Genomic DNA, 22,501 nt, shown 5'->3' on the forward strand with positions numbered 1-22,501 from the left:
GCTATCACCTGGTATTGCGATGTCTATGATTGTGACCTTATTTTTCTCAACCAGTGTGATGTCTGGTGTATTATGTGCCAGTATTTTGTCAGTTTGTATACGGAAATCCCACAAGATCTTGACCATCTGATTTTCGGTGACTTTTTCAGGCTGATGTTCCCACCAGTTTGTTGCTGTTTTAATATTATAATTTTTGCACAAATTCCAATGGATCATTTGTGCTACTGAATTGTGCCGCAATTTATAATCAGTCTGCGCGATTTTTTTACAGCAGCTGAGTATGTGATCAACAGTTTTGTCAGCTTCTTTGCAAAGTCTGCATTTGGCATCATCAGAGGATTTTTCGATTTTGGCCTTAATGGCATTTGTGCGGATAGCTTGTTCTTGCGCAGCCAGGATTAATGGCTCTGTTTCTTTCTTTAATGTACCTGTTTTTAACCATAACCAAGTTTGTTCCCTGTCCACTTTATCTTTTATTTTTTCCAGAAATTGACCATGCAGTGCTTTGTTCTGCCAACTCTCCATTCTTGATTTTATCACATCTTTTCTGTATTCTTGTTTTGTCTGTTGGGCCTTCAGTAGATTTTTGTTCTTTACTTCGATTAATAGATGTTCTTGACTTTCTTTTAAATAATCAGCCAGTGCATGTTTTTCTTCTTCAACTGTTTGCTTCACTTGTAATAATCCTCTGCCACCTGATTTTCGGGGCAGATATAGTCTATCAGTATCACCACGTGGATGTAAACTGTAGTGCATTGTCATTAGTTTCCTGGTTTTTCGGTCCAAAAGGTCCAAATCAGTTTGTGTCCAGTTAACTATGCCAGCTGTGTATCTTATAACTGGTATTGCCCAGGTATTTATGGCCTTGATTGTATTTCCACCATTCAATTTAGATTTCAAAATTTTCCTAACTCTGTTGGTGTACTCTCGTCTGACAATAGTTTTTACTTCTCCATGCTTAATGTTATCCAACTGCAGAATGCCTAAGTATTTGTAGGCTTCATTTTCTTTGCATTTAATTAGTTGGCCATTGGGCATTTCAATTCCCTCAGATGCAGTGATTTTGCCCCTTTTTATGGATACAGTGGCACATTTTTCCATGCCAAACTGCATTGAAATATCGGTGCTGAATACTCGGACTGTATTTGTCAATGATTGGATTTCTATTTCTGACTTTCCATAGAGTTTCAAATCATCCATATATAGTAAATGCGAAATTTTTTCAGCTTTTTTGGCTGTTTGGTAGCCTAATTTCATTTTTTTTAAGATTACTGATAGTGGGATCATTGCGATGATGAAGAGAAGAGGTGAAAGTGAATCACCCTGGAAAATTCCTCGCTTGATATTAACCATTCCGTAGCTCTCATTCCCTACTTCAATAATAATAATAATAATAATAATAATAATAATAATAATAATAATAATAATAATAATTATTATTATTATTATTATTATTATTATTATTATTATTATTATTATTATTATTGTACAATTGTATCACAGCGGCCAGTTGTTTCGCCGGATTTGGCATTGGTTACTAGTCGGGCCCCACCCAGGGGCCTAGGACGTCGTGACGTATTTTCGTAATATGCGTGCAGATCCAAGCAGTGCGGCTTTTTGCATTTGACTGATGGTGATTTTGTCAATTTTTAACTGTTTTAAATGTAATTCCAGTGCTTTTGGAATAGCACCCAGTGTGCCAATTACCACTGGAATTACCACTGCTGGTTTGTGCCATAGTCGTTGAATTTCGATTTTTAAGTCCTGGTATCTTGCGATTTTTTCATGTTCCTTCTCGGCGACCCTGCTATCACCTGGTATTGCGATGTCTATGATTGTGACCTTATTTTTCTCAACCAGTGTGATGTACGGTGTATTATGCGCCAGTATTTTGTCGGTTTGTATACGGAAATCCCACAAGATCTTGACCATCTGATTTTCGGTGACTTTTTCAGGCTGATGTTCCCACCAGTTTGTTGCTGTTTTAATATTATAATTTTTGCACAAATTCCAATGGATCATTTGTGCTACTGAATTGTGCCGCAATTTATAATCAGTCTGCGCGATTTTTTTACAGCAGCTGAGTATGTGATCAACAGTTTTGTCAGCTTCTTTGCAAAGTCTGCATTTGGCATCATCAGAGGATTTTTCGATTTTGGCCTTAATGGCATTTGTGCGGATAGCTTGTTCTTGCGCAGCCAGGATTAATGACTCTGTTTCTTTCTTTAATGTACCTGTTTTTAACCATAACCAAGTTTGTTCCCTGTCCACTTTATCTTTTATTTTTTCCAGAAATCGACCATGCAGTGCTTTGTTCTGCCAACTCTCCATTCTTGATTTTATCACATCTTTTCTGTATTCTTGTTTTGTCTGTTGGGCCTTCAGTAGATTTTTGTTCTTTACTTCGATTAATAGATGTTCTTGACTTTCTTTTAAATAATCAGCCAGTGCATGTTTTTCTTCTTCAACTGTTTGCTTCACTTGTAATAATCCTCTGCCACCTGATTTTCGGGGCAGATATAGTCTATCAGTATCACCACGTGGATGTAAACTGTAGTGCATTGTCAATAGTTTCCTGGTTTTTCGGTCCAAAACGTCCAAATCAGTTTGTGTCCAGTTAACTATGCCAGCTGTGTATCTTATAACTGGTATTGCCCAGGTATTTATGGCCTTGATTGTATTTCCACCATTCAATTTAGATTTCAAAATTTTCCTAACTCTGTTGGTGTACTCTCGCCTGACAATAGTTTTTACTTCTCCATGCTTGATGTTATCCAACTGCAGAATGCCTAAGTATTTGTAGGCTTCATTTTCTTTGCATTTAATTAATTGGCCATTGGGCATTTCAATTCCCTCAGATGCAGTGATTTTGCCCCTTTTTATGGATACAGTGGCGCATTTTTCCATGCCAAACTGCATTGAAATATCGGTGCTGAATACTCGGACTGTATTTGTCAATGATTGGATTTCTATTTCTGACTTTCCATAGAGTTTCAAATCATCCATATATAGTAAATGCGAAATTTTTTCAGCTTTTTTGGCTGTTTGGTAGCCTAATTTCATTTTTTTTTAAGATTACTGATAGTGGGATCATTGCGATGATGAAGAGAAGAGGTGAAAGTGAATCACCCTGGAAAATTCCTCGCTTGATATTAACCATTCCGTAGCTCTCATTCCCTACTGCCAACTCAGTTCTCCATTGTTTCATTGCCTTTTCAGTAAAGGATGTAATATTTTTGCTAATGCCAGTTATTTCTAAGCATTTTATGATCCAACTATGTGGCAGTGAGTCAAATGCCTTTTTGTAATCAATCCAGACCATATTCAAGTTCGTTTTTCTGTTCTTACAATTTTCTAATATCATTTTATCAATTATAAGCTGATCTTTTGTGCCCCTGCTCCTTCTTTTGTTGCCTTTTTGCTCTACTGGCAAGATGTTGTTTGTTTCCAAATAATCCATCATGTTATCTGCAATAATGCCTGTGAGTAATTTGAAGGTTGTTGGCAAGCATGTTATTGGTCTATAGTTTTCAGGTGTTGTTCCTTTAGTTGGATCTTTCTGAATCAAGTATGTTTTTCCAGTTGTCAACCATTCATCAATTTGGCCCTTTTGTAAAATTTCATTCAGTTGCCTGGCCAATATTGCATGTAAACTGGTCAGATATTTGAGCCAGAAACCATGTAATTGGTCCTTTCCAGGTGATGTCCAATTCTTTACCTTTTTAACTCGATTTTTGACCATCTCAGTTGTTATTTCTAATACTTGCATTTGTTTGTTGCCAATGCTTTTCTCAAAGTCATGTATCCACTTTGCTTCCTTGTTGTAGTCCTTTGCATTTTCCCACAATTCTTTCCAGAATTCAACTGTGGCCTGTTTTTCTGGTTTTTCACTTTTGGTGTCACCATTTACATTAAGACTTTGATAAAAACGCCGTTGGTCTGATCGAAATTGCTGATTTTGTTTATATTGGATGATTCGTGCCTCATATCTTTCAATTTTTCTAGCTGTTGCTGTTATCTGCTGTTTTACAATCTCTACAGCTTCATTGATGTTTCTTGTATCCAATCTATATCTCCTGATTAGCCGATCTATGATTTTATTGTTTTTAAGCCGTTGCTCATGCATGTTCTTTAAGTTACTAGCATCTGCCCTTAATTTTTTTATTTTTTGTTCTAAACGGATTTTCCACTTTGGCTTTGATGCTTTTTCTGTTGTATGACTAGGTACTTTAATTTTGATGCCTAGTTCATTAGTGACTATTACAGCTGCGCTGTACATTAACTGGTTTGTTTCCAAGATGGATCCCGGTTCAATTGTTGAAAACACTGCATTAACCATTTTCATGATAGGGGCCAAAATTTTCTTCGGCACAGTTTTTAGTGATGGTAAACGTTGCCTTTCCTCATTAAGCAGAAAATGCTCCATGATCTTATCCTTCAATTCTTTTTGAGTTAGTTCATCAGTTGGTTCAGTGATAACTGGTTCTAGTGGTGGTGATGTTATTTCCTTCCCAAGAGCTTCTTCTGGGAGTTCTACTATAATGTCTTTAGTTGTGTCTTGAATATCAGTTATTTCCGCTTGTGATATTGTTTTTTGGGTTTTGCAATTTGCCTGAATTTCCTCATGTTCAACTTCACTAAACACTTTATTCCGTATAATAAATCGCCTTTGATCTGCTAGTCGTTGTTCACTAACATTTGAATCTGGATATTGTTGTTTCCATAATTCATACATTCGCTTTAAATAGCCTCTTTTTTCTGGCTCTGAGTTGTAGTAACAGGCCATTATGGCACGGTTTTCATCTGCACTATATTTTTGTCGTTTTGTTGGCTGGTCCACTTGTAGCCCACTTGTCGACGGATGTCCAGGGACCCCAACATCCGCCGCGGCCCTTGTTAACCCGCGCGACGACCGATGCGGTATGGAATTCTTATTTGTTTTTTTCACCATATTGTATGGGTTGGCGGGGGGTTTTTTACGGGACCAGATGCCAACCTGATCCCAACCTTCCTCCTTTCTCATCCGGGCTTGGGACCGGCAATGGCGGAGTTTTATTATTATTATTATTATTATTATTATTATTATTATTATTATTATTATTATTATTATTATTCCAAACTTATCTATGATACCATGGTTATTAAATCAACAGTACTTGTGAATAGTTCTATTTAGTTTATTAAGGGTTGAACTGTGAGATCCCTGGTGCTCTTTGAGCTTTATTGTTTGCTTGCAGAGTTTCATTACCCAGCTAAGTAACATCATCAGTGCAAGCGAATGTGGAGTTTGTTCCCTTGTTAATATATACCATATTTAGTCGCCATTCAAAAGTGACATACCTAAGGAAATAAAAAGACCAGAATGTATCCTCTCCAACAGCCAACATCTAGGCAGGCAAAAATCAACATCAAACAAAGAATAAAGCAGAAAACAATGGAAACTACCAAGTACCAATGAAAACAAGGAACTATCAAGAAAAAACTATACCCTCACCAACACTCACCAACACTGGCAGGGCAAGCTATTGTATATAATAGGAAGTAAACCTCCCACTCATTCACACTGATAATATTACCCAGTTAGTTACTTAGCAAGCCAACAACCAAGCTCAGAGAGAACAAAGGAATATACTTACCATGTTTCCCCGAAAATAAGACAGGGTCTTCTTTTCTTTTTTAAAAATATTTTTTATTTTTAAACAAACAAAAACAGACAAAAACATAAAACACATACAACTTTCTTCCATTTCATATAGTTGAGTTTATTGAGTTTATTAGTTTTGTATGCCGCCCACTCCCGAAGGACTCCGGGCGGCTTACAATAAAAGGGGAAGGGGAATAAATAAGACAATACAAAATTTAAAATACAACAACATTCACAATTAAAGTGGGGCTGGATACTTCAACAGCCCCGGGCCCGCGGGAACAGCCAGAACTTAGTAGCTTTACGGAAGGCCGGGAGGATAGTAAGGGTCCGGATCTCAACGGGGATATCGTTCCAGAGGGTCGGAGCTGCAACAGAGAAGGCCCTCCCCCGGGGGGTCGCCTGCTGGCATTGGCTGACAGATGGAATCCAGAGGAGGCCAAGCCTGTGCGATTGAATCGGTCTTTGGGAGGTAATTGGCAGGAGGCGGTCTCTCAGGTACCCAGGTCCGATGCCATGCAGGGCTTTAAAAGTAATGACTAGCACCTTGAAGTGTGTCCGGAGACCAATGGGCAGCCAGTGCAGCTCGCGGAGGATAGGTGTAACGTGGGTGTACCTAGGTGCACCCACAATCGCTTGCGCTGCTGCATTCTGGACTAACTGAAATCTTTGAACGCTCTTCAAGGGCAGCCCCATGTAGAGCGCGTTACAGTAATCCAGTCTTGAGGTGACGAGGGCGTGGGTGACTATCCGAAGGGCCTCCCGGTCCAGGTAGGGTCGCAATTGGTGCACCAGGCGAACCTGGGCAAAGGTCCCCCTGGTCACAGCCGACAAACGATGTTCTAACGTCAGCTGTGGATCCAGGAGGACTCCCAAATTGCGGACCCTCTCTGAGGGGCGTATGATTTCACCCCCCAGGCTAAGGGATGGAATAGCTGGACCATTTTTGGGAGCATCAATAGCCACTTGGTCTTGTCGGGATTGAGTGCAAGCTTGTTCGTTCCCATCCAGACCCTAACAGCCTCCAGGCACTGGCACATCACTTCTACCACTTCACTGAGTTGGCACGGGGTGGACAGATACAGTTGTGTGTCATCCGCATATTGGTGGTATTTAATCCCGTGCCGTCGTATGATCTCACCCAGGGGCTTCATGTAGATGTTAAATAGGAGGGGGGACAGGACCGAACCCTGCGGCACCCCATAGTTGAGGGGCCTAGGGGTCAAACTCTGCCCTCCGACCAACACCAATTGCGACCTGTCTGAGAGGTAGGAGGAGAACCACTGTAGGACGGTGCCTCCCACTCCCACCTCGCGTAACCGTCGCAGAAGGATACCATGGTCGATGGTATCGAAGGCCGCTGAGAGGTCAAGGAGCACTAGGATAGAGGAGTGACCCCTATCCCTGGCTCGCCAGAGATCATCGATCAGCGTGACCAAAGCAGTTTCCGTGCTGTAACCAGGCCTGAAACCGGACTGAAAGGAGTCCAGATAATCGGTTTCATCCAAGGACCGCTGGAGTTGAAAGGCTACCACTTTCTCAACAACCGTCCCTACGAAGGGGAGGTTGGAGACTGGATGATAGTTACTTAAAATGGCTGGGTCCAGAGAGGGCTTCTTCAGGAGGGGTCTCACCACTGCATCCTTTAGGAGGAGCGGGAAGGATCCCTCCTGGAGAGAGGTATTAACTATCCTCTGGATCCAGCCACGTGTCACCTCCCTGCTGGTCGAGATCAGCCAAGAGGGGCACGGGTCCAGTATACATGTGGAGGCACTCACCACTCCCATGGCCTTGTCCACTTCCTCAGGAGCGACAAGTTGAAACTCGCTCCATAAAATCCGCTCAAGACCTTCCCTCGGTACCTCGGCTGGTACCATGCAATTGGAGTCCAGATCTGTCCGAATCCGAGCGACTTTATCCATTAGAAACTGAACAAATTCCTCAGCTCTACCTTGTAAAGGGTCACCCGCCTCCCTCCCTTTCAGGAGGGCGCGGGTTATTCTAAACAAGGCGGCTGGGTGCGATTCAGCGGATGCAATAAGAGTGGCAAAATGCACACATTTCGCCGCCCGTATTGCCACGAGATAGGTCCCGATATAGGCTCTCATCAGTGCTCTGTCTGACTCAGAGTTACTGGCCCTCCAGCGGCGCTCTAGGTGTCTCTTTTGGCGTTTCATCTCCTGGAGTTCCTCGGCAAACCAAGGAGCCCTCCTGGATCCGCAACCTCGGAAAGGCCGCAAAGGCGCAATCCGGTTTAGAGCCCCTGCCGCCGCTGTATTCCAGGCAGCGACTAAGGACTCCACCGGATTGTGGACAAAAGCGTCAGGTATTTCTCCAAGCGCCGACTGAAATCTCATAAGGTCCATCAGGCACCTGGGGCGGAACCACCTAATCGGTTCCCCCTCCCTACAGTGGGGGATTGGTTTCCAAAAGTCAAGCCTCAGTAGGGAGTGATCAGACCATGACAAGGGCAAGATCTCAATGCCCTTCAAATCTAGATCACGTCTCCACTGCTCCGAGAGGAATACGAGGTCAAGCGTGTGACCCGCTGAGTGAGTCGGACCCCGAATTACTTGAGTCAAGTCCATGGCTGTCATGGAAGCCATGAACTCCTGCGGCCCATCAGAGTGCTCGCCGAGCAAAGGCAGGTTGAAATCCCCCAGCACCATAAGCCTGGGGAACTCTACCGCCAGCTCGGCTACTGACTCGAGGAGCGAGGGGAGGGTTGTTGCAACGCTGTTGGGAGGTAGGTACGTTAACAACAAGCCCACTTGACCCGCAAGGTCCAACTTCACCAGCAGGGACTCACACCCGACAAGCTCTGGAGCAGGGATCCTACGAGGAACTAAAGACCTTGGATGATGACAGCCACTCCCCCACCCCTTTCCTGGGGTCGTGGCTGATGAAGCACCTGAAACCCTTCTGGGCACATTTCAGTGAGGGGGACTCCTCCCTCCGGGCCCAGCCAGGTTTCAGTAATACATGCCAGGTCTGCCCCCTCGTCTAAAATTAGGTCCCGGACGAGGGGAGCTTTGTGAACCACAGACCTGGCATTTAGCAAAAACAGCCTGAGACCAGGGCCCTGACAACTCTCGCCATCTGGCCCTGGAGTGGAACTAACAGGGCCGGAAGGAGGGATCGCTGTGACGTAGCGAACCCTCCTTCCCCGGTAATGGCTAGCCCTGAAGTTCCCGTCATACCTGCCTCTCCCCATAATGACTGTAATGCTCCGGCCCACCCCCGTACCCGTAGACCCCATTTCCCCTCTCACAGCCTCCGCTTCTTCCGGCAGGCAATTTATATCAGTCATTCTAGGATGAGTTTATGAGTTTATTATTTATAGGCCGCCCTTCTCCCTGAGGGGACTCAGGGCGGCTTACAATTTATAGGGAAGGGGGGGGGTACAAGACAATGGGATGGGAGGTAGGCGTGTCGTTTGGTTACAAGATTTTGTGGGTCTTTTCCATGGTCACCACTTACAGTTATATATCGAATCACAAATTGTTCATTAGCTAAACATAAATGCATTATTGTTATATATCAATTTTTCAACTGTAATTATTATTCCTTTATTTTAAACAAGATATTCTAGACATTAAATCCATACACACATCATTTTGTATCAATAGTTCGAGTCCTGTTATTATTCCTACATTTTAAACAAAATATTCTATATATTGAAATCATAAATACAACATCATTCCATTACATCGTTCTAATCTGTTTAACAGTGCTAAATCCTTATGGTATTGCATATATCACTCCACTATTCTTAGAATATAAAAAAAAATATCCCACTTTTTCCATTACCATGATTTTTATCTAACCATTGATAAAACAAATCCCAAACTTTGTAGAATTGTTCATCTTCTTGTTCTCTAATTTCAAAAGTCAATTTACTCATTTCCGCACATTCCATATTTTTTGAATAATTTTCTCCTGCATTGGTATTTTCTCATTTTTCCATTTTTTTGCAAATACAATTCTCATTGCTGTTAAAACATTTACAATCAAATATTTCAAGTCTCTATTATATATTTCTGGTATGATTCCCAATAAAAAAAGTCTCTGGTTTAAAGTCTATATGTTTTTGTGTCATTTTCTCCAACCACCTGTGAATTTTAGTCCAATATCTTTTAGCTTTTGTGCAAGTCCACCACATGTGGTGATATGAACCCAGTGACTGATGACTGTTGTCAATCTCCTCCATTTTCTTATTTCTTTGTTCATCTTTTTCCTCAATTTTTTAGTCTATCTTCATATTTTATTGTCATTTGTTGCAAACTATCAATTTTTCCATCAATTTCAGTTGCTTTTTGGTCCATGTTTTCCGTTCTCTTTTCAATTGTCTCTGTTCTCTTTTATAGCAATAGCAATAGCAGTAGACTTATATACCGCTTCATAGGCCTTTCAGGCCTCTCTAAGCGGTTTACAGAGAGTCAGCATATTGCCCCCAACAATCTGGGTCCTCATTTTACCCACCTCGGAAGGATGGAAGGCTGAGTCAACCCTGAGCCGGTGAGATTTGAACCGCTGATCTGCTGATCTAGCAGTAGCCTGCAGTGCTGCATTTAACCACTGCGCCACCTTGGCTCTTGGCTTTTCAATGTTCTCTGCTCTTACTTGTAACTTCTGGATTCCCTGCATAATCATCTCCAATGTGACTCCCTTTTCCTTTTCCTGCTGCAACATCATCTGTATTGATCTTTGTCCTCCTGGTGGTGAGGAGGAAGGTGTTGTTGCAGAACCAGTGGTTATTACTATTTTACTCCTCTTCAAATTCTTCTGTGCTCTAATCCGCTAGTATGGGAATCAATTGTCCAAGATGACCATAAAATGATCAAAAAATAAGAAATAGGAAAAAAATAATTCAAAAAAGAGACAATAATAAAAAAGAGCTCAAAAAAGAAAAAAAAGAAGTAGAGAAGGCCAAAATGGGGGGGGGGGAGGAAAAAGAAAAAACTCACACTGTAAATGACCTTATCCAATTAGATCCAATTTAAAGAAGGAGAAATATAAAAAAACAAGAAGAGTAGAGAAAAAACAATTAAAAACAATCTCCAAATAAAAGAATCACAATGTGAAAAAGCAAAAATTTTATATATATATAAAATATTTAGAATCCCCCCTTTGTCCAATTTAATGGAGAACAAAATAGCTGGTGTCTCCTAAAAAGATGAAAGGAAATAGAAAGGAACAAAACGGAAGAAGTACAACTTTCACAACAAGGAGAAATAGACACTGCCACCAAAAAAGAAGAATGAAAGTTCCAAGGCTTTTCTGAGATACAATAAAATGAAGTGAGAGGCTTTTCCAGCTCACACCAGGCTTTCTCAAAGTTTTTTGTCTTATTCTTTCCAAACACAATTCCAGGCACTGAGGATTTCAAAGTAAACAGCTGTATAAACAATCCTGTTTTTTTCACTATCAGTTCTTCACTTAGTAGTGTGCCCTTGAAAGAAACAACTTATCTCCAAACATTTCATACAAGAATAACAACAATGTATCAAGCCTCTAGATGGCAGTGTTACTATTTTCCCACTTTCTCCTCTGTGTTTTACTTTCTACTAAAAATAAAATTAAATGTCCAATAGAGAAAAAAATACAATAATCCTTTAAGCAAAAATAAAGGTAGGGGAAATTCTTAAATGCTGTATTTTAATTGTCCAAAGAGTCAAAATAAAAAGAAAGAAAAAAGAAAGACATAAGCCATATCCATTTAAGAAATAAACTACGTTGAAAGTCCAGTCAAGCTTCCAGCAGTAAAAAGGGGAAAAAAGAGGAAACTTTCACTTTGACTAAACATTAAATTCACCGCTTACTCTCTCGCCAGTCAGCTTTTTAACTTAATTTTCTTCACTTAGGGTGTTCTTTCAAATAGAAGAAAAAAGTAACGCTCTCACCAAAAATGACACGCTTCTCTCCTGCACTTTACATAGCAGGACTGTCTGCAGTTTCAGCAACCTTGTGGCTGCCTCTTAGTCTCTGGCAAAAGGAGTTTTCCCCAAAGTCTTCACTGGAGACTTTGTGGGGGTCTCTGTGATCGACAGGATATGCCCCTTCCTGACACCGTTTCTTTGGGATGGTTTAGGTCCAGATTGGACCACCCAGTGACCAAAGTTCGGCGCCAGTCCTGGAGCGCCAGGAATGTCTGTTGTTTCACCACAACGCCAAGCACCCGGACAGGGTCTTATTTTCTTTTGACCCACAAAACATGGCTTGGGCTTTATTATGAGGAGAGGGCTAATTGTTTTGGGGTTGCCCGACAACTGCTCTCTTGTGAGCCAGCTCCCAAAGAGCCAGGCACAGCCTCAGGGTCGAACGGCTGTGTTGCGCTGTCGCAGCAGCAACCCACAGCAGCCATGAAGTGACAATGCTCACGAGGTTTGCCATCCTGGTTATAGGTCTTCTAGTCCAATCCCCCCCACCCCCCGCTCAAGCAGGAGACTCTACACCATTTCTGACAAACGGCAGTCCAATCTCTTCTTGAAAGTCTCAAGTGATGAAGCTCCCACAACTTCTGAGAGCAAGCTGTTCAATTGGTTGATAGTTCTCACTGTCAGAAAGTTCGTCCTTATTTCTAGGTTGAATCTCTCCTTGTTCAGTTTCCATCCATTATTTCTTATCTGGCCTTCAGGTGCTTTGGAAAATAAGTTAACCAACTCCTCTCTGTGGCAACCCTTCAAATATTGGAACACTGCTATGATGTCTCCCTTGGTCCTTCTCTTCTGTAAACTAGCCATGCCCAGTTCCTGTAAACGTTCTTCATATGCTTTAGTCTCCAGTCCCCTAATCAACTTGCTCTCCTCTGCCCTTTTTCTAGAGTCTCAACATCTTTTTTATAGTACTGGATTCAGTACTCTAAGTGTAGCCTTACTAGGGCTTTATAGAGTGGTATTAGTACCTCACTTGATCTTGATTATATCCCTTTATTAATGCAATTTAGGATTGCATTGGCTTTTTGGCTGCCACTGCACACTGTTGGCTCATATTTAGCTGGTTGTCCACTAAGATTCCAAGATCCCTCTCACAGTCACTGCTATTAAGCCTGGTTTCACCCAGTCTATATGTTTACTTTTGGTTTTACTTACCTAAGTGTAGGACTTTACTTTTCTCTACATTGAATTTCATTTTGTTGCATTGCTGCCATGGGAAATCTTATTCCCCCTCCCATGTCCAAGCTGTTCAATTGGCCCCCTTACCACTAGAATATTCATGAAGTATCCTCCAATCAGAGCATAGACACCTCCTGATGCTCCCACGAGACCCAGCAGAGGATCACAGATGGAACTTGCCAAAGAACCTAAAGAGAATTAGGTCAATTAACCAAGATAATGTTGGCAGTTTGGAATGCCTACCGGTAACGTCAGGCACCAAGGAACGATCTACCCCAAAGGTCTAATTAAATTGCTGTATTGCAATTGATGCCTATGCACATAAATATCAGTGGAATGGGGGCGGGGGTTGGACTTAGTCCGCTTGTGGCCACATAGAGATTCTGGGCAGATCAACCTTTTTTTTACTCCACTTCCAGGTTCTGCTACTCCTTCCCCTATAACTAAGCAGCTGTTAAGTTTGATTATTGACATGCAAGTTAAAATGTAAGATTTTTTTTAAAATTTCGACAGGCTACGCCTCTCCTGCTGTTTTGTATCGCTAAGTGGGTCAAGCCTTTTTCTGGCACAACTCACCTCCAATCACTCCTGCAAGATACACAGTTCCCACTCTGTGTCCTTTATGAACTAATTCCAGGGGGATCCCCAGGCAGAGCTGAAGAACAAGGTTCCCTATAATGTGTTCAACACTGCAGAAGGAAAGATGAATTTGAAATTAATACTTATCTTCTCCAGAAAAAAAAACACAGTACACTGAGATTATGTTAATGATAAAATGGGATACAAATTTAATGATATATAAATATTCAGTGTTTAGCCTAATTATAAAACAAGCAACTGAAGTGACAATGAAGTAATTAAGTACAATTAGACTGCAGCGGTTCTCCAGGTTCTAGGTGTGCTCTTAGCCCAAGGCCATAAAGCAGCTTCAATCCCAGTAGAATAACAAAACCAAGCCAAAGCCTCCTTCAGCACCTGTCAAAATGAGCATAATAGACTGCTTACCCAGCATGCAGAAACATGTAAGACAAAAATCTCCAGGCTTCCTTTCGCTTTTCAGGTCTGTAAATAAGCGGACTTTCCCAGATTCCCACTTCTAGCGTTATCCATTGAATCTGGGGCTTCCAAATAGCATAATAAATGAACACTGACAGCTAGAAATAGACAAGAGAAATCCCTTCAGTCCATGCCTGACTGAGATAACAGTCAGGTAAAGATCCAAGCAAGCGGCACCTGTTCTCTTCAGTTGGCAGGAGTAAGTCCTTCAGAAAGTTAATTGTAGGAATGGGCTTCTAGACTTCCCACAACCTATCACCATAAGCCACAATGTCTGAAACAATTAGCAGACATAGATCAATCAGATAGTATGATTTTGAGGGGAGGGGGGACATAGACTTCCCTCCTCACCATTTTAGATAAAACTTGACATATGATATGGGCTTGCCCTATTGCAGTCCCATGTTCATTTAAGATTCTTGATCATGCAGTTTTAGGAAAAATAATAAGTTCTGGAGATGTGAAAGAGAATTTTGTATTATATACAAACAATTTGGAATTTATCAATATATGCATTATGATAATACCATTTCATACCACACTAATGAGGCTATACTTGGAATACTGCATAAAGTTCTGGCCACAATAATGCACAAAAAATGTTGAAACCCTAGAAAGTATGCAGAGAAGAGCAACAAAGATAATAAAGGAGCTGTAGGCTAAATCATATGGTGAACCGTTAAGGGAACTAGTTATGTCTAGCCAATCAAAGACAAGAATTAGAGGGGACATAATAACTATATTCCAGTAATGAAGAGGCTGTCACAGAGAAGAGGGGATTGACTTATTCTCCAAAGTACTTGAGGGCACGACAAGAAGTAATGAGTGGCAGCTTGTTGAGAGAGATCCAACCTAGAAGTAAGAAGACATTTCTTGATGGTGAGAACAATCAATGGAATAGTTTCCCTCCTGGGATTGTGGGTGCTCCATCATCATTGGAGGCTTTCAAAAATAGACTGGATAGCATTTGATCAGGATGATGTAAGATCTCCTGCTTGATCAAGGGGTTGGAAGGGACTAGGGCTGTCCCTTCCAGCCCTATGATTCAATATTCTATAAAGGACTGTAGATTTAGATGCTGTCTCCCAAAACAAGATTATACTGTAAACAAGATTATATTGTTACAGTGGAAAGAATGTGCCATAATGATTTACCACTATGAATTAATGGCATAATTTCAATTCTCTGATTTGATCTGATAATGAGTAAAATGGAAAATTCACTCAATATTATCCCATTTGTTTAAGTTGTCTGTTTTAAATACAATAACATATGTTGGTACTTTTTTTCTCCCCCCCCCTTTTAAATTAGGCATATAATTTCTTTTTTATTTCTCATAGAATCATAGATGTCTTTAATGGTCCCCTAGGCCAATCTGAAGTGCAAACCTAAAGCATTTTGAACAGGTAGTATCCATCCTGTAAAGACCTCCTTCACACGGGGAAAATATCATTTTAGAGGCAGGAAAGTTCTTTAATATTTAATCTGAGTTTACTTCCTTATCATTTTGACCCACTGGTTCTTGTTCTCTTTTAAAGTTTCCTTCTGTGTATAAAAACTATCAACATTAAACATTAAATGGACTACTGGTAGTTTAAGAAAGGAAGAGTCACATTGTTCTTTAGATGTAGTTCTAAGCAGGGATTTTTCAGTAATCTTGCACATTTTCAGCAGTGCCCATTGAGGCACTCCCTTGCCCCCTTAGATCCATGACCTTTGTGATCCCAAGAAACCTGCAATTATTTGCTTGGCATCTCACAGAAAGTTATCCTTCACAGCACTTTCCTGGAAAAGAAAAGGGATCTCTGAAATTTTCTCTCTCCCAGGAAATCTTAGTAGAGCTCAGTTTATTTACTCATTTTACTAGGTTTATAGACAATTCCAGTGGTTAATCAGCTTTCAAACCTACCATCTATATGATTAAAACAGCCCAACATTAATAATATATTTAAAATACTCCTATTATGAAAACCCCACATGACTACATTTCTTCACAGGGTTTTCACTGGCGTTTTAATTGTTTCTCTTGGATGAAACAGAAAATCTTATATTTGGGGGAAAACAGGTGAGTACATTCTGTAAAATAGCTGAATCAGAACAGAAAGAAAGCCCAGGTGACGATACCTTTGGAAAGGTTCTTTCCCTGGATAAATTCATTTTAGGAATTGGTGAAACATTCAGGCTTAAAATGAGACGTAAAAGCTCCATCATGTTGTTTTTTTTAAATAACACTAGTAAAAAAGGAATTAGAGCCATCGTATTTGTGACTCTATACATCGGGGGTCTCCAAACTTGGCAACTTTAAGACATATTGTTGCTGGAGGCCTGTCTTGGGGGGGCCCTACCCTGCGTTGGCTGCCTGGCTCTTCAACCGCTGCGGTGCTATTGCGGGGTTAGGGTTAGGGACAGGATTAGGGCCAGGGCCAGGGTTAGATTAGGATTAGGGCTAGATTAGGATTAGGATTAGGGTTAGTTGCAGGGTCAGGGTTAGGTCTGATAAGGGTTAGGGTCAGTGTTAGGGCTAGGGTTAAGTTTAGGGCTAGGGTTAGGGTAGGTGAGCTTTAGGGTTAGGGCTAGGAGTAGGGTGAGGGTGGGGGTGGGGTAACTAGCCTGATGGTCTGCTGGCTCATAGTCGCTGCTTGGGAGCGTGGCGGCTCAGTTGTGGGAGGGGTCTCCCCCCCTCTCCTTCCCCTTCTGTGGGAAAGACCGTATGTCGACTATTGCCATCCCGGCTATTCTTCAGCTATGACCGGCTTTGGGACTCTCGCTCCTAGAACTGTCCCCCCAATTGCTGCTAACGGGCTGTTTACCCCAGACTCTTGGACTTTGTTTTCCCTGAAGGAGAAGATTGGGACTTTAGCTTCCCTCCCTCATTCTAGAACATTCTTGCACGATCTCAAATTGCGCTATTGCACAACTTTTTAAATGGTATGGTGAGGGTGTGTGGCATGAATGTGATTGACTGACTGTTCCCACTTTTATTCCATATTGTTGTATCTGTGTTTTTTAAATCGTTTTGTGGGGAGTGCTTGCCTGTATGATTGTGTACGGCTGAGTAGGTTGGGACCACAACCTGGGTACCCCCTGCACTGAGTGCTCTGCAGAAGTGTCGGGGGGGGGGGGGGCTAGGCCTAATCCCAACCTAGGATGTCTGATTTGAAGGGCCTGCCAAAGAATGCAGTGGCTATGGGGGAGGGTGGGGGGACCATGGACACAGGAGTGGGCCGGAACATTACGGTCGTAACAAGGAGGGCAGATATGGCGGGAACTTTAGGACTAGCCATTACCGGGGAAGGAGGGTTCGCTACGTCACAGAGATCCCCCCTTCCGGCCCTATTAGTTCCACTCCAAGGCCAGATGGCGTGAGTAGTCAGGGCCCTGGTCTCAGGCTGCTGTTGCTAAATGCCAGGTCTGTGGTTCACAAGGCTCCCCTCATCCGGGACCTAATTTTAGACGAGGGGGCAGACCTGCCATATATTACTGAAACCTGTCTGGGTCCGGAGGGAGGAGTCCCCCTCACTGAGATGTGCCCAGAGAGTTTTCAGGTGCTTCATCAGCCGCGACCCCAAGAAAGGGGTGGGGGAGTGGCGATTGTTATCCGAGGGTCTCTAGCTCCTCGTAGGATCCCTGCTCCGGAGCTTGTCGGGTGTGAGTCCATGCTGGTGAAGTTGGACCTTGGGGTTCAAGTGGGCTTGTTGTTAACGTACCTGCCTTCCAACAGCGTTACAACAGCCCTCCCCTCGCTCCTCGAGTCAGTAGCCGAGCTGGCAGTTGAGTTCCCCAAGCTTATGGTGCTGGGGGACTTCAATTTGCCTTCGCTCGGAGGGTACTCTGACGGAGGGCAGGAGTTCGTGGCTTCCAAGTAATTCGGGGTCCGACTCACTCAGCGGGTCACACGCTCGACCTCATATTCCTCTCGGAGCAGTGGAGTCGTGATCTTGGTTTGAGGGGTACTGAGATCGTGCCCCTGTCATGGTTGAACCACTTCCTACTGAGGCTTGACTTTCGGAGGCCAATCCCCCACTGCAGGGAGGAGGAACTGATTAGGTGGTCCCACCCCAGGCACCTAATAGACCCTTCGGGTTTTCAGACAGTGCTTGGTGTTATACCTGATACTCTCATCCACAGTCCGGTGGAGACCCTCGTTGCTGCTTGGAACTCAGCGGTGGCGGAGGCTCTAAACTGGATTGCGCCTTTACGGCCTCTCCGAGGCAGCGGATCCAGGAGAGCTCCTTGGTTTACTGAGGAACTCCGGGAGATGAAACTCCAAAAGAGACGCCTAGAGCGCCGCTGGAGGGCCAGTAAGTCTGAGTCAGACCGAGCACTGATGATAGCCTATATCAGAGCCTATCTCGTGGCAATACGGGCGTCAAAAAGTGCACATTTTGCCGCTCTAATTGCGTCCACTGAATCGTGCCCAGCTGCCTTGTTTAGAGGGAGGGATGCGGGTGACCCCTTGCAAGGTAGAGCTGAGGAGTTTGTTCAGTTTCTAGCAGATAAAGTCGCTCGGATTCAGACAGACCTGGACTCCAATTGCTCAGAGCCAGCCGAGATACCGGGGGAGGGTCTTGAGCGGAATTTATGGATTGATTTTCAACTTGTCACGCCTGAGGAAGTGGACAAGGCCATGGGAGCGGTAAGTGCCTCCACTTGTGTACTGGACCCGTGCCCCTCCTGGCTGGTCGCGAGCAGCAGGGAGTTGACACGGGGCTGGATCCAGATGATAGTGGCCACCTCTCTTCGGGAGGGAGCCTTCCCACCCCTTTTAAAGGCAGCGGTGGTGAGACCCCTCCTGAAGAAGCCGTCTCTGGATACAGCCATTTTAAGTAACTATCGCCCAGTCTCCAACCTCCCCTTTGTTGGGAAGGTTGTTGAGAAAGTGGTGGCCTCTCAACTCCGGCGGTCCTTGGATGAAACCGATTATCTGGACTCCTTTCAGTCTGGATTCAGGCCTGGCTACAGCACGGAAACTGCTTTGGTCGCACTGATTGATGATCTCTGGAGAGCCAGGGATGGGGGCCATGCCTCCATCCTAGTACTCCTTGACCTCTCAGCGGCCTTCGATACCATCGACCATGGTATCCTTCTGCGGCGGTTACGTGAGGTGGGAGTGGGAGGCACCGTTCTTTGGTGGTTCTCCTCCTATCTCTCTGACAGGTCGCAGTCGGTGTTGGTGGGTGGGCAGAGGTCGACCCCTACGCCCCTTAAGTATGGGATGCCGCAGGGTTCGGTCCTGTCCCCCCCTCCTGTTTAACATCTACATGAAGCCACTGGGTGAGATCATTCGTCGGCACGGGATAAAGTACCATCAATACGCGGACGATACACAGCTGTATTTGTCCGCCCCGTGCCAACTCAGTGAAGCGGTTGAAGTGATGTGTCAGTGCCTGGAGGCTGTCAGGGTGTGGATGGGTGTGAACAAGCTTGCACTCAATCACGACAAGACCGAGTGGCTTGTGTTTTTCCCTCCCAAAGATTGGCTTTGTGTTCCATCTCTCAGGCTGGGGGGTCAAATTTTACGCCCCTCAGACAGGGTTCACAATTTGGGAGTCACCCACAGCTGACTTTAGAACATCATTTGTCGGCTGTGACCAGGGGGACATTTGCCCAGGTTCGCCTGGTGCACCAATTGTGTCCCTACCTGAACCGGGAGGCTCTCAGAACAGTCACTCATGCCCTTGTGACCTCAAGACTGGACTACTGTAATGTGCTCTACATGGGGCAGCCCTTGAAAAGCATTCGGAGACTTCAGCTTGTACAGAATGCAGCCGCACGAGCGATTGTGGGTGCACCTCGGTACACCCATGTTACACCTATCCTCCGCGAGCTGCACTGGCTACCTGTTGGTCTCCGGACGCGCTTCAAGGTGCTAGTTGTTACTTTTAAAGCCCTACATGGTATCGGACCTGGGTACTTGAGAGACCACCTCCTGCCAATTACCTCCCTACGACCAATTAGATCCCACAGATTAGGCCTCCTCCGGATACCATCAGCTAGCCAATGTCGACTGTGGACCCCGCCGGGGGAGGGCCTTCTCTGTGGCTGCTCCAGCCCTCTGGAATGATCTCCTCTTGGAGATTTGGACCCTCACCACCCTTCAGGCTTTCCGCAAAGCCGTCAAGACCTGGCTGTTCCGGCAGGCCTGGGGCTGATGAGTTCCCAGCCCCACGTGAATGGTTGCGATTGTTGTGAAGCTTTTAATCTGTTTCTTGTATCTTGTTTTTTGTCTTGTTCATTTTTTTGTATCTCCCCCTTCCCCACTTGTTTGTTAGCCGCCCTGAGTCCCTAGGGAATAGGGCGGCATACAAGTATAATAAACATTCAAACATACATTCAAACATATGGAGTTCAACTCCCAGAATTCTCCAGCGAGCAACGCTGAGGAATTCTGACAGTTGAAGTCTACAAGTTTTATAGTTGCCAAGTTTAGAGACACAGGACCTATAGATTAAACAAGTGATTCTGGAGCATTTCAACCAAAGTAAAAATCATGAAAGACATGTAGAAATAAAGTGCACAAGTAAAAGAAAAACCTTTTTACCTCAGCTAAGCTGATAGCCAGGATGAAAATGGGTGGCGGAACGCAGCTGGCTCTTTCCAGGTAAGTTGCTCTAGCCTCACCGGGAAGCATCCATTTGGAAACGGTATTGTGGAGGCTGCTGCACTTGACCCAAGGGCAGGTGCTCTTCTCCTCCTCGTTACGCTCCTCTTCCCGCCAGGTCTCCGGCTCCTCTTCCATGTTCAATCGCTCAAGCTCCATGATGCCGGCTGCCCCTCAAGGGCCAATCACGAAGGAGCCTCTTTCTTGGCTGGGGCCAGCTCTGGGCTGCCTGCAAGGCAGGATTCCAGCCACCTTCAGGGGTCTCTGTGGTGTCCCCTGGAGTTAACCCTAACCTTCCCCAACCCTCCCCAGCACCAGCAGATCAAGAAAGAGCTTCCCCTCCTTTGGCTGAAAGGAAAGATCCCCTCTAGAGCTTTGGGCACCTTCTCCGGGCTCTCCCGGAACTCAGGAGGGGCCTCAACACGGGGAGCTCTTGGCCCAGTTCTTCACTGGGGGCGGCTTTCCTTTGACTGGGCAGGTCCTGGGGGGTTCCTGAGCCTGCAGGTGAGTCGCCCTGCTTACCCAACCGGGGGTCCCCAGCCCTTCTCAGCCCCAGCCAGGATGGGGGCGGAGGCAGCCGACGGGGGCCGCGCGACCCGTCTCCGGGGCACAGGAGACCCGGGAGAGCAGGATTGCCTGAACCAGATGCCGGCTTGACGGAACCAGTCGGGAGGCCGGATTGCCAACCCCACCCGCGGACGGAGGAAGGGAGCAAAAGGCCGCTTCGCTGCCCAGGCGTCTTGCGGGCGAGCCGAAGCGGTGCCGGAGCCTCTCCCTTCCTTCCCCCATGCCCATCTCCGGGATCGAGGAACGGGCCGAGCGGCTGCTCCAAGGTACACCGGGAAGGAAGAAGCTTCGTCGGCTCTACGCCCTGGCAGCTCGGAAGCCGCCGCCGCCCGGCCAGCCCCGGTCTCCAGAGAGCCGCTCAGCCCCGACGGCCGGAGACGGCAGGCGGCGGAGGGAGTCCCGAGCGACAGGGCCGGACTAGGGAAGCCGCCACCGCCAGAAGAAGCGCTTACCGGGACGCGTCAGCCAGGAGCTCTCGCGGCGCAGCAGGGGAAAGGCAAAGCGAGGAGGGCCGGCCAAGCTCTGTGCCCCGCCCGCCCTTTGCCTTGCCTCGGCCAGGAACGCCCGTCGGAGGCGGCGAATGCCCCACGGAGCTCGCCCCGCTGGAAGGGAAGGTAGGGCGCGGGACACCCGGAGGGGCGCCTGTTCCTCGGGCAACGAAGGGAAGACTTGCGGCGGGGAAAGACAGGCTTATGGACAACCAGGATGATTAGGGGCCTGGAGACTCAAACATAGGATGAAGGGTTGCAGGAAATGGGCCTGGCTAGTCTAGGGAAGGGCCAGGTGAGACAGGATGGCAGTCTTCCAATATTTGAGGGGGGGCAGCTAGGAGAGATTCAGCCTAGAAATAAGGGAGAAATTTTCTGACAGTTTAAGCAATCAACGGATGGAACAGAAGATGCCTTCAGAAGTTGTGGGAGCTTCACCATTGGAGGCTTTCAAGAAGAGACTGGACTGCCATCTGTCAGAAATAGTGCAGGGTCTCCTGTTTGGACAGGGAGTTGGACTAGATGACCTATAAGGTCCCTTCCAACTCTGTTAATCTAATCTGATGTTGCCCCTTGTAACTGTCCTGCTGGGAACAGCAACTCCCCTCAGTCATCCTGGTCTGTAGCCTCCAGCAGTTTTAAGTCGAGGGCTTGTCCATGTGGCAGCCCAGAAAGCATTGCTGGGCATGGCCTCGCTTCATTTACCAGCAGGCTTTCCCTGGGTTCAAGGACAGGAAGAGACCACGTGAGGGAAGAGCCCCAAGCTGGCCACCTATTATGAATAGTACCAGCACCAGCTAAATTGGTGTGCTAGCTCTTCTTTCTTTTCTGAAACTACAAGTATTCCTCAACTTATGGCCATAAATGAGCTCAACATTTCTGTTGCTAAGTGAGACAGTTGTCAAGTGAGGTTTTGCCCTGTTTTATGATCTTTTTGGCCAAAGGTATTAAGCAAATCACTCCAGAAGTGAATCATGTGGTCATTAAGCGAGTCTGGCTTCCCATTGACTTTGCTTGTCAGAAGGATCCA

The 22,501-nt window shown here is 45.1% G+C and overlaps 1 protein-coding gene across 7 annotated transcripts in view; it reads right to left on the reverse strand.

Annotated features, from left to right (window-relative positions):
- RHBDL2 (rhomboid like 2) overlaps positions 1 to 21,710 on the reverse strand; it is a 37,792-nt gene extending 16,082 nt beyond the window's left edge. For 2 of the 7 annotated variants that reach the window (XM_014067502.2, XM_087727656.1), the window contains exons 1-5: positions 21,436 to 21,696; positions 20,357 to 20,645; positions 13,765 to 13,913; positions 13,336 to 13,448; positions 12,847 to 12,947 (exon numbers count right to left, since the gene is read on the reverse strand). In XM_014067502.2, coding sequence (XP_013922977.1) covers positions 12,847 to 12,947; positions 13,336 to 13,448; positions 13,765 to 13,913; positions 20,357 to 20,575 — 582 coding nt within the window. In that variant the 5' untranslated portion in view covers positions 20,576 to 20,645; positions 21,436 to 21,696. Of the gene's footprint in view, positions 1 to 10,011; positions 10,445 to 12,846; positions 12,948 to 13,335; positions 13,449 to 13,764; positions 13,914 to 20,356; positions 21,268 to 21,435 lie in introns of those variants that run through there. The other 5 variants (XM_087727659.1, XM_087727658.1, XM_087727654.1 and 2 more) reach the window with 4 other exon arrangements.
- Positions 21,711 to 22,501: the final 791 nt, after the last annotated feature.

This window comes from Thamnophis sirtalis, unplaced genomic scaffold (assembly GCF_051295495.1).
Source record: "Thamnophis sirtalis isolate CommonGarterSnake01/CBP01778 unplaced genomic scaffold, rThaSir2_p1.2 scaffold_13, whole genome shotgun sequence".
NCBI classification, from domain to species: Eukaryota; Metazoa; Chordata; class Lepidosauria; order Squamata; family Natricidae; genus Thamnophis; species Thamnophis sirtalis.